At 34.9% G+C, this 13,370-nt stretch overlaps 1 protein-coding gene across 1 annotated transcript in view; it reads right to left on the minus strand.

Annotated features, from left to right (window-relative positions):
• Positions 1 to 13,370, minus strand: part of LOC144977551 (pre-mRNA-splicing factor ATP-dependent RNA helicase PRP16-like) — a gene marked incomplete at its 3' end in the record, with an annotated part of 60,673 nt that overhangs the window by 30,838 nt on the left and 16,465 nt on the right. Inside the window, 7 exon segments of the mRNA XM_078922890.1 lie at positions 4,069 to 4,231; positions 5,335 to 5,381; positions 7,027 to 7,127; positions 8,705 to 8,860; positions 9,982 to 10,044; positions 10,252 to 10,462; positions 12,980 to 13,126. Coding sequence (XP_078779016.1) covers positions 4,069 to 4,231; positions 5,335 to 5,381; positions 7,027 to 7,127; positions 8,705 to 8,860; positions 9,982 to 10,044; positions 10,252 to 10,462; positions 12,980 to 13,126 — 888 coding nt within the window.

Below are 13,370 nucleotides of genomic sequence, written 5' to 3' on the forward strand. Positions count from 1 at the left end.
ATATATATATATATATATATATATATATATATATATATATATATATATATATATATATATATTCATGAGTGTTGGTGGGTACTTGTAGGTACGAGAGTGCTCGATAATGTTGGTTAGAGATAATATAAAATATAAATGGAGTCATAAATAAGTGAGTGACTCCATTTATATTATATATATGTATATATATATATATATATATATATATATATATATATATATATATATATATATATATATATATATATATATATATATATATATATATATATATATATATATATATATATATATATATATATATATATATATATATACATACACATATACATATAAGTGAGTAAAAAAACGCTCACATTTTGTCAAGACAGCCATTTTATATTTTATAGAGCACTATCAAAACTACAGGACATCCATATATATATATATACACACACACACACACAAATTGGTAGTGACCAAATTTTGATAACAGACCCAGCTACAAAATCGTTGCTGGGTGGACAGGAAGTTAAGACTTCACCCAAAATTGATCTCAGTCCCTTTGCCTTGCGTGTGAAGCGAGTACAGTGCTCTACCAACTGACACCAGTCTGTCCCCGCAGTTTTTCGCTGCCGCAAATTTCACCCTTGACCGCAAAAAGCCGCAAATTTTTATTTGCCCGCAAAAAGCCGCAATTTTCGCCGTTTTTAGGCTAAATTGACGATTTTTTGTTTAAAAAAAACAAAAGCTATAAAAAATTGTGAAAAGACTGTGACTTTCAATGCTAGCATCCAAAATTGGCACTAAATAACGGATAAGCATGTCTTTTTTTTACTTACTTACTTACTATGGCTATTATTATTATTATTATTATTATTATTATTATTATTATTATTATTATTATTATTATTATTATTATTATTATTATTATTATTATTATTATTATTATATTATTTCAAACCATTCAAAATGTAAATAAATTCATGTTGACATGTTGTGACATCAATATTCTACAAAATGCCCTATTTGTTTTAATTTTTTACCGCACATGTTGTTTTAATTGTTTGATTTTTGTAAAACTAGCGGCAAATTTTGCTATTTTGATGGCAAATTTTACCATTTTTTATGGAAAATTTTGGCATTTGAAATGGCAAAAAAACGCGGGGACAGACCATTAACACTAAAGAGACCGTGACAGATTCCTGGTGTTTGAGTAACCTGAAATTATTTTTTGTTACTGTTTTTATCTAGAGAGCTGTAATTTAGTGATGAGTCTTAGGGTTCAATGAGGCTGGAGAACGGATTTTCTTATGTTTGTTTTTAGGTGTTTACCGGTGCTCTCGACACTATTAATAAATAATAAATTCCCTTTATTCATCCCCAAGGGGAAATTTTTCTTTAGGGTCTATTCCAAGGGAAGACTGGAATAACCCAGGCGTCAGCCGCAGTGCAGCGCCGCAAAGTGAGCTAAGGCTCGGTGACTTCCTCAAGGCCACACAACGCGGCAGGTAGTCGAACTCGGTACCTTTCGGGTACGAAGCAAAGACCATACTGCTGAGCCATGCTGTCCCATATTAAGGTCATTTAAGCGCCCGTTTCTGTCTTTTATCAATTTTTATCTGCCTTGAGGAGTCATAGCTGCTCAAAACGTGTACTGTTGTAATAAAATCTTTATAAAATCATAATAGTTGCATGTTTGTTATGTAAAAATATTTATTTACAAGTTCTGCAGGAGTTCACATTCCTGCAGATACTTTAAAATTGTAAGCGGATCGACCGACCGACTGGAACAGAGACTTCAAGTCCCTGTTTTCATATCAATGTTGTGACCTTATCTGTTCTAATTCTGTACATTCAATTAAAATATGTTGAACTGTGAGGTCGCAGTTACATCTTCTGCAGAGGGGTTTTTCATCCCTCTCCAGAAGGAAACGAATTTTCTTATTAAGGGGAAGGTCGTGAAATGCACATATAATAGAAAACTCAGGATATTCACACAAAAAAAAACAAAAAAAAAACAAAACCAAACCCCTGAGCATTTATAAAGAGCAATATCCACTAAATGTGCTCAAAGCACTTTACTAGGGGGTACCTAGCCAACAGCAACAGATGAGATGAGAAATTACGCCTGTTAAGGTAAGGCTACCATTTTTTTTCTGACAATTGCTGAAATGCGGTACCCTCTCCCTGGATCTGAGCATTGCAAACATAATGAACAAAACATTTTCAACACACAAAGACTGGGACATAAACAGCGGTGTCCTAATTACAATACAAAAACCAGGAAAAACGAAAGGACCCGTAAACAACCTGCGCCCAATAACATTACTGAATACCATAAGAAAAACACTGTCAACTATTGTCCTCAACAGAATTAGACCGAAAATAGAAAAATATCTATCACATAGCCAAAGCGGGTTTTGCCAAGACCGAAGCACATCGGACGTTGTATGGACACATAAATGGTTGGCAGCAAAGGCACTCAAAGAAAACATATCCATAACAATAACCGGAATCGATATGTCCGCAGCCTTTGATACGATCGACAGAGGAAAACTTTTGGAGATATTAACAGAAATAGTAGACGAAGACGAGCTCCGAATAATCCGATTTCTCCTCAGCAACACAAAGATACAACCAAGGATATACGGGGCCACAAAACAGACGCAGTTCGAAAGTAACATCGGGACCCCCCAAGGAGATAGTCTGAGCCCGATTCTGTTCACAATATACTTAGAACACGCTCTGAAAGAAGTTCGAAAAGTCATTCCAAAACCAACGACTCATATTGAGAATGCAATCCCTAGAGAAATCGCCTATGCAGATGATGTCGATTTTATTGGATCAACACCAGCAAATATAGACATCATACAAAATACCCTCATGAAATATAACCTCCAAGTCAATGCCAATAAAACCGAATTTACAACAATATCGAGGAACAAAGAGGAATGGAAAAGAACAAAGAAAGTCGGCTCACTAATTGGAGACACCGAGGATGTACAAAGAAGAAAACAGCTATCAAACGCCGCACTCAGTAAACTCACCAATGTATGGATTAGAGGTGACAAAATAAAGAGAAAAACCAAACTGAAACTGTACCATGCTCTTGTAAAACCGGTACTTCTGTATAACTGCGGCACTTGGGCGTTGACAAAATCCGAAGAAGAACATCTGGATGCCTTCCATCGCACACAGCTAAGAAGGGTACTGGACATCAAATACCCCAAAAAGATCTCAAATGAATCACTCTATAAGATCACAAAAGAAAGACCAATCTCCCTTGACATTTTACAACAACGATGGCAACTTTTCGGTCACATACTACGCAGGGACAAAAACATACCAGCAAACCAAGCCATGTCGGGATACTTCCAAAAACACGGGAACCTTTTCAGAGGAAGACCGATCACAACACTCCCTGTGATCCTAAACAAAAACCTCACAACACTTGGACAAAGCATTAGTCTCATAACGGCAGGGGACCTTGAAAATCTGAGAACCCTAGCAGAGGACCGGCAATATTGGAGACACCTCACACAGGAAATACTGGAAACAGCCAAGGCGACCCGATCTTTCGGTCGAGACGCGAAAGGCATCTAAGTCAAGTAAGTCAAGTTATTACTATTATTATTATTATTATTATTACTATTATTATTATTATTATTATTATTATTATTATTATTATTATTATTATTATTATTATTATTATTATTATTATTATATAATATTATCATTATTAACATTATTATTATAGTAGTAGTAGTAGTAGTAGTAGTAGTAGTAGTAGTAGTAGTAGTAGTAGTAGTAGTAGTAGTAGTAGATGTTTTTGTTGTTCTTCACCTTATTATTATTATTATTATTATTATTATTATTATTATTATTATTATTATTATTATTATTATTATTATTATTATTATTATTATTATTATATTATCATTATTATTATTATTCAAGTATTACTAAGAATTAAAAATTCACAATTTTGTTAAAAAATTCGTATTTGGCCATGTAATTTGTATAAAATTCGTAAAATTACGAAAACTTTGTAAGATTCGGCAGGTATGCAATAATCAATCTACTGACCTGTGGGGGTGGGTCCATGAAATGGAACTGTAACATATCCTCCACTCCCAGTGACTTCAACAACAAAACAACATTGGCCAGGTTTGTCCTTTGTATTTCTGGGACTGTGGTGGTCAGCAGATCGTCTTTGTACTGGCTACGCGTGTATAATCTGTACGCCTGCCTGTTTGAGCGAATATAAAAACACAAACATCCGATGATTTTAAAAATTTGGTTGAATAATGTACATGAAAATTGCAACATAATTCAACACAGCAATTTAGGTCAAATTCACAACATAAAAACATGACAACATGATGGTTTATAAAAATAAAAATTACAAGATAATGCAACACAACAATTTAGATCAAATTCATAACATAAATCATGACAACATGATAGTATCGTTTATAAAAATAAAAATTACAACATAACACTGTAATTTATATAATTCAGCCTTTCTCAATTGAAAAACGGTCAACGGTAATTTCGATGTCCTCGTGATTTGTCCCAGGTGCAGTCGAGATTTTTTGGGTAGCTGGGTCTATTAGATCTAATAGAAAGTACTGTGCTATAAGACTTGCGTCCTATCCAAAGAGTAGCAAGTAATTGCTATTGGTCTTGTGGCACTCGCCTTCGGATTGGAAGCTCCTGGGTTTGAGTCCTGCTCTGAGCAGCGCACAGTTACCTCCTTGAAAAAGCCTCTATACACACATTCTCTCCCCGTACCCAGATGTAAAATGAGTACCTGGCCATTAACAGCCTTGTCTCTGTCTAAAAAAAAGACATTGTACTATCGCCTAACAGGCATCATGTCTCGTTTTACAAGTTAAATGTTGCTGTTAGCTAGATGCCCTTGTAAAGCGTTTTGAGTACGTTTACTGGATATTACGCTTATTTAAATGCCCTAGTTTATTGTCCATTTAACTATATAGAAACTTTGATAAATGAAGGATCACTAGTTTTAGAATAGGCTTCAACAGTCGTGACGTCGCTTCCCTCGTAATGATGCATAGTAACTTAGTAACTGGCTCTAAACTATTGGGACAATGGGCGGACGCCCTTATGAAATACATCTCCGACGAGCATAAAAGTGTATCCAGAGGAGAAAAAAATAATTTATAAATCTGAGCACGTTTTGACTTTTATACATTCTGATCACATGACATGTGAAAAAGTTCTAGCCAGCATGAAGAATTAAAAGTACAGATTTTTTCTTTGTTTAGAACCAAGCTGCTGGTTGCTGGATGGACGTGACATCAGACTACTGAATCCTATTGTTCTTACCCAGGACCTGTTCTTCCAGCTCTGCCTGATCTCTGATTGGCGTTAGCCTGTAAAAAAAATGAACAAATATAAAATCAATTTCAAATCCGTTGGTCTCACTTGGCCCAATAAACTTAAAAATGATAAGAGCCTAAACCAAACCATAGTCTATATTGAGTCAAAAATACATTTAAAAAATTATTTTTTTTTTTTAATTGAGATTTTATATAGCGCAATATCCACTAAATGTGCTCAAAGTGCTTTACAGGGGGTTCCAGGCCAACAGCAACATTTAACATGAAGGATGGGACACGACCCCTGTTAGGAGCTATTACAATTTTTTTTCGACAGAGACAACGCTGTTAATGGCCAGGAACTCATTTTACACCTGAGTACGGTGAGAGAATGTGAGTAAAGAGCCTTCTCCAAGTACTCAACTATGCGCCGAGTGTGGCTCGAACCCAGTACCTTCCGATCCGAAAGCGAGTGTCATACCACAAAACCACATAGCTACACATTTAGTATTATACAAGTAGAATTTTAACCACCCTTTTAAAAAAATAAACAATCTTTTTTCCAATTTATCGAAAACGCCTAAAAAAAAATCAGTTACTAATTAATATTATAAACCCTTGGTTGTGAGGAATATTTGTTTAAAGTGTATTACTCAAGGATGCAATGCTGGGGATAGATAGAGTTTGTATGTTCATTTACTCTTATTTTCTGCTACTTAAAATTTACATAACCTGTCTTCGGCATGTGTATTTCACAATACATTATTTCTCCCTTATAACCAGACCTGCCTAATACAAAAATTGGAGCCGGATTAGATAACTTTTAAAATAAACTATATGTTACAGTGCATGACATAATCAGTCGGATGGTGAAAAGGTTTGAACTGAGATATTGCCAAGTTTAGTTAGAAGGTCAATTTTTATCAAAAACGAGTTCTTGTCATAAATGATTAAATCAACCCTTTTCGTACATTTTCAGGAAATATCAAAGCTTAATTTCACTTCTAAATATTTTTCGGACAGCTGGTCAAGTTGAAAAAGTATGAAATTTGAGAAAATTTGTTGGATACCTTTCCCATACATCTGACCATAACTTCATGAAAAATCACCCGATTTACTTCAATTAAAAATTAAAATGCTCTGGTGAAAATATTCTTTAAGAAAATGCAAAAATAAAAGAAAAGCAAATCCAGAATTTTCACCTTCCGACTGATTATGTCATGCACTGACACATTTACCCTCACACGGATTAAATAAACTTTCAAAATCCTTAAAATTATGTAGTGGCCACCATTCTCACATCTCCCAATCATCCTTTGTGTTTCATTCATCGTTTTTTGTTGATAAAGGGGAAACCCGAAACGTCCACATTATCTGTCTTCGTTCAATCAATTGAAACTTCCATTTCATTACTTATTGTTATTTATTCATAATTAACTCACTCAATCCTAGAGATTTTTGCTACTTTTCAAAATTGGAAAAAAAATTGTATTAAAAATGAGCGTGTACATAGATAGTTTTATTCAACTATCATTAACATACAAAAACTAAAAACATTAACTTTGATACTACGTGTATAATTTGTCTCAGAAAAATATAATAAATATAGGCATGGGGTAAAAGTAACTTGGGTAAACTAAGGATGTAGTTGGTGTTAGGCAGGGTTGAGTGAGTTAAACCAAAGATTCCTAATCCATACCTGACTAATTGGGTAGATCTGTAAAGCATCCATACCAATCTTCGGGTTGTAGACTTTGAGTTTACAGTAGCCTGAATCGATCACAAACATGATGCCGTCCACTGGAGATGAAAACATTTTTCAACAGTCATTAAAGCTCACAATAACTGGTTATGCGAAATGTCATCCCTACTCCCAATAAAAAAAAAAAAATAAATTGAGCCTTATATAGCGCAATATCCACTAAATGTGCTCAAAGCGCTTTACAAGGGGTCCCTGGTCAATAGCAACATTTAACATGTAGGACAGGACATAAAGCTTGTTAGGCGATATTACAATTTTTCGGACAAAGACAACACTGTTAACGGCCAGGTACTCATTTTACACCTGAGTGCGGTGAGAGAATTGCGTAAAGTGCCCTTTCCAAGGACTCAACTATGTGCTGAGCGCGAGGCTCAAACCCAGGACCTTCCGATCCGAAAGCGAATGTCATACCACTAGACCACATAGCCTCAAAGAGATATCAGCAGAAGACAACCCCCCCCCCCACCCCCCCCCACCCCACCTCTCCCCCCTGGAATTTGAGCAAAAAAACGGACTCAATATTGACGCGACCCAGACAAGACCTTCAATCATCCCTCCACAAAATAAATAATTCTCTGCCCTGAACTCATTCAGCCAAAAAAAAAAAAAAAAGTAAATAAATAAGGTCACTACTCAGCATGGATCTGTTCAGTAGCCAGACAGACCTTTACCTTACGATACCTTGCCGATGAACACACGACACACCTGAGACAAAATGGAGTCTGCCATGAGTTATAATAATGGTATTGGAAAATGTAAACTTAGAATAAACTGTATTCTCATCTATGATACAGATCACTGGTATTTACTCTGATGTTTTTACTAGGTTTCATTTTTCTAAAAATTTCTCTCTATTGAAACGTGGCAATGTTGCCTTGAATGGGGAATTGCAGAATGTAGACCCATTATGTGGAAATGATTCAGCAAAAAGCGGAAGGGTAGAAGTCTCTGTAACATTTTTTTCTGTTGAAATTTCAAATCAAAGCCATGTCACTCAGAGAGTCATAAGATCTATGGTGATTACCCGATTTTCTTTAGCCGTTAATGGTCAGTATAAATTATTGCCTTCTGCTCTTTGGATGGGATGCTAGCCTATTGCAAAGTTCTTTCCTCCAGATATAAATGACCCAGCATCTTTAAAACTCATTAGGCCCGTGGAACCAGAGTTTATCTCAGTTTCTATACCGCGAAACGGAAATAGCAATTGCTTGCTACCCTTTGGATATAAACAATGGTCTATCGCAAAGTACTTTCCACAAGATCTAACAGACCCAGCTACCCAATCACTGCTGGGAGGACACGGGGGGTCAGAAAAAAATCTCAACTGCACCCGGGATCGATCTCAGTACTTTTGATTGAGAAGCGTGCTCTAACAACTGAGCTATCAGGATCCCCTTAGTGCTAGTTATTGTATATTTAAATTGTTCTTTTTTTATGTTGGATTTTTTTTTTTTTGAGTTTTAATGGCTTAATTTAATGGTATATAATGAATTTTGATGTATAAATAAAATATACACGACACAAAACTGTCCATTTATCTCAACCAACGATATGCAAATTAAAAACATGGAAGAGAAAAAGACAAAAGAGGAGCTGGCAGAGTGATTCAATTCACCTGTCAATGACGTCTCCGCTATATTTGTAGCCACAACGCATTTCCTGACACCGTCTGGAGCTTTCTGGAAAATCTTGTACTGCAAATCACTGGGCATTTGGGAATAGATGGGAAGGATGGCCAGAGGTGGTGCCTCGTCTAATTCTCCTAGTCTCTCTACAAAACAAACAGAAACAATGAATGTAATGTAATGTTGGTTTTTTTGGGTTTTTTTACGATAACTACTATGTTACTAGTGTGCATCTGTGTGAGTGTGTCTATGTCAATATTGTATTGTTATAAATGTGTAACCAAATGACAAATTGCCACTTTTTTGGGGACAATAAAGATTTATTATTATTATTACTATTATTATTATTATTATTATTATTATTATTATTATTATTATTACTATTATTATTATTATTATTATTATTATTATTATTATTATTATTATTATTATTATTATTATTATTATTATTATTATTATTATTATAAATTTATACGGTGCGCAGAATCGACAAAAAGCGCTATGGTGCTACATGCACAAAGTCAATAGGTAATAACACTAAACACATATGAATTCTTCTTCAAGTACCAAGTCTGTGCCAGACATCGGTGATCATGGTACGCCATTCATCTCTCTGATCAGATAACCTCAGAAAAACTAATATTACTCTTCTCTTTCTTTGTCACCCAGCTGTTCAAACTATTCAAATATGTTTTTCTTGGTCTACCTTTACTCTTTTTACCTTCTATCTTTCCTGTGAGAGCAAGATGTTCAATACATTTATGTCGATTTAGATGCCCTAAAATGAATTCATTACTAAATTTTTAAAATACAAACAATTTGTCAGCAAGTCTCCGATTTATTTCCATGATAATTTAAAAACATTTACATTTGGAATGACAACAGATCTTTGTTTTGTTCATATGTATGTTACAGACGTGAGATTAAAATGAAATAGTCAAAAAATATCAATTTAAAATGAAAATGAAATACTCATCTAAAAGAAATTCCTAAATCTAGCTTAATTGATTTTTCGAAACTGTTTCAAAAATTGATAATGTAAAGCTGTATCTAATCACAATTTTGATTTTTTGATTTCTTACAGGCTTGAATTTTCAACTGGATTTTGAAGGTATATGATATATGGACCTCTTTCACATTGACTTATACTTTATAAATATTGGATGAATCAATGAAGTATCGCAATGAGTGCTATACACTGTGATACATCATTTTAAGAGGCATCATTATTCTATTTATTTCAAACATGAAATAAACAAGAACCAACCAGAGATGAGTTCACAGGTCACTTCAATATCCTCTTGTCCAGGCATAAAGATCAGGATATCACCTGAAAAATAAAATTGTAAGATTAAAAAACCCCAAAAAAACACATAATAATAATAATAATAATAATAATAATAATAATAATAATAATAATAATAATAATAATAATAATAATATAATAATAATAACAACAACAATATGATATAATATATATGTCTTAATACGATTTAACAATGCTAACTAGCAAACAACTTTACACTGAGAAAACTACCTTCCGATCCTCCCAGATGTACTTGCAGGGCCTGTTTGACTGCTGCATCAACGTAATCTTCCTGTGAGTTCTTGGCGTACAACACGTCTACTGGAAACGTACGGCCCGGAATGGTGAAGCTTGGCACATTGCCAAAGAACATGGCAAATTTGGAAGCATCCATGGTAGCTGATGTGACGATGAGTTTTAAATCCCTTCTACGGGCAATGACCTGCAGAATTGGAATTTGAAAAGAAGATAAACATTGCTTAACTCACTCAATTAATTAATGAATTAATTGAGCGTTATATAGGGCAATAACCACTAAATGTGCTCAAAGCGCTTTACAAGGGGTCCCTGGTCAACAGCGACATTTAACATGTAGGACGGAACATGACGCCTGTTAGGCGATATTACAATTTTTCGGACAAAGACAACGCTGTTAACGGCCAGGTACTCATTTTACACCTGAGTACGGTGAGAGAATGCGAGTAAAGAGCCTTTTCCAAGGACTCAACTATGCGCCGAGCGCGAGGCTCGAACCCAGGACCTTCCGATCCGAAAGCGAGTGTCATACCACTAGACCACATAGCCACACTCAACCCTAACACTGACTATATCCGTAGTTTACCAGAGTTACTTTTACCCAGTGCCTATTTATTACATTTTTCTGAGACAAATTATAGGCATCGTATCAAAGCTAATGTTTTTAGTTTTTACATGTTAATGGTAGTTGAATAAAACTATCTATGTACATTCTCATTTTCAATACATTTTTTTCCAATTTTGAAAATTAAGAAAAATCTCTAGTATTGAGTGAGTTAAGAAAATAAATCTTTACTTTTAATCCACAACCAAGACAAAATCAGGAAAGAGGAGTAGTGGGAGAGACCAAAACAGAAGAGTGTGGATGTTGGGATCCAGAGAAGATGTTAGCATTGATCGGTCACACACTCAGGAAGCTAAAAAACAAAAAACAAATGAAATTGCCAAGACATAATGTGGACCCACAAGAGAAGAGGAAAAGGGGAAGACCAAATAGGACCTGGAGAATGGACTCAGATGAGATACAGTTGGACAAAGTTAGAGGTATTTGCCCTGGATAGGATTAAGTGGAGTGCTCTTATTACTCCAGTGAAGATATGAACAAGGCGAACAAATAGATAAAATATAGAAGTTGCGGTTTAACATTTATCATATTAAATAGCTTTAAAACAAATTAAAACCACTTCCAAATTTAACAAAAATAGTTTAGTTATTTTTAGAAAAGTGTGATTGCACAATGCAATGTCATCATCATCACGGCTTATCCCTCCTGGACGTGGTCTCCGCAACAGCCAACCAAAACGTTTCTGTCCTCTGCCATCCTTCCACATTCAGTCACTGGCTTATTCATCCATTTGCAGATGTCTTGTGACTATCGTCTTCTTGGTCTCCCTCTCCCTCTTTTACCCTTCACAATACCTTCTAGAAAAAAAAAATTGAAGGGTGTCGTGTCTCTTGATGCGTCCAAAAAAGGCAAGTTTTAGTTTCTGTATCATCTTGATGAGGTATGACTCCCCAATGCCCAGGGACTCTTTCACATTTTTGTTAGTTTCCTTTGCTGTCCAGGAAATGTAGAGAATTTTCCGGTAGCATTTCATTTCAAATGCATTGATTTTGTTCTCATCTGTTTTTTGTTTTTTTATGATTGTCCAGGATTCACATCCATATAATGCTGTTGAAAATATGCATTTTCTCATGTTTTCATTTTCAGTTGGGCATCATTTTTTGTCAATCTTGTTTGGTCAAGTGCTATCCTCCTTTGGATATCAGGGGTCGATTTTCCATTTGCCTCTATTCTTGCCCCAAGATATACAAAATGTTTGACATTTTCCAGTTTTTCTCCATTAACCACAATTTGAATTTTGTACTTTTATCAGTGTCCATTATTTAGGTCTTCTTAATATTTAGGAGCAGGTCTTTGTTCTCACTATGTTGTTTTACAGATTGCACTAGCCTGTCTAATCCAGAGGCATTGTTGACAGGAGTACAGTGTCACCAGCATATCTCAGATCTAATATTGTGCACTGCACTGTAACCCATTAAAAATCAAATAACATCAAACCCATTTTATCCAGAAAAATCTAAATATCAGGAGATTTACATCCATGTTTTCAAAATAGATCATAAGAAATCAATCAAAATTCTTTCATTTGGACCAATGTTAAGAAGATATACTTTTATCCTCTTCTAAAAGAACATATATGTGGTAATTGTGCGGCTATGTGGTCTAGTGGTATGACACTCGCTTTCGGATCGAAAGGTCCTGGGTGCGAGCCTTGCACTTGGCGCATAGTTGAGTCCTTGGAAAAGGCTTTTTACTCACATTCTCTCACCGTACTCAGGTGTAAAATGAGTACCTGGCCGTTAACAGCGTTGTCTTTGTCCGAAAAAAATGTAATATCGCCTAACAGGCGTCATGTCCCATCCTACATGTTAAATGTTACTGTTGACCAGGGACCCCTTGTAAAGCACTTTGAGCACGTTTAGTGGATACCGCGCTATATAAAGCTCAAATAGTTGCAAAAAGGTATGAAGCCATCTGAGAACAATCTTACGGGCACCACCAAAATTAAAAACTTGCAAACTTTGAATCAAAAGATGAATTATTTCACCACTTTGGAAAAACATGACAACATACCCCACCCCATCTATTTATAAAAACTTTTGGTCTATAGATGATAAAGTGGCTCTCAAATCTACTTACATTCCGCAACAAGCCAAACAGCACATCTGTGTAAAGAGACCTTTCGTGGGCTTCGTCCATTATGATAGCACTGTAGTTGTCCAAATCTGACTCCCTCAGTGACTCACGCAACAAAATACCATCAGTCATGTACTTTATCATTGTTTTCTAAAAGAAGCAAAACAAACAAAAAATGTTCATTAGAAAGTTATGTAAATAATGGAATTATTCTGATCAACAGATAAAATATAACTTATGATAACATTGCAAATATTTTTTTCACTAATTGGTTTTAAGTAGAAAAGATGTCTTCTGACAAAATGAAGAAAAGAAAGAAAAAAAATTGTTATTAAAAAAAACAAAAAACAACTGAAAATATAACAAGTCACTTTTTATGATTTTAATTATTCTA

Source organism: Berghia stephanieae, chromosome 7 (genome assembly GCF_034508935.2).
Source record: "Berghia stephanieae isolate SIO BIC M18660-M18661 chromosome 7, UCSD_Bste_1.3, whole genome shotgun sequence".
Lineage (NCBI taxonomy): Eukaryota > Metazoa > Mollusca > Gastropoda > Nudibranchia > Aeolidiidae > Berghia > Berghia stephanieae.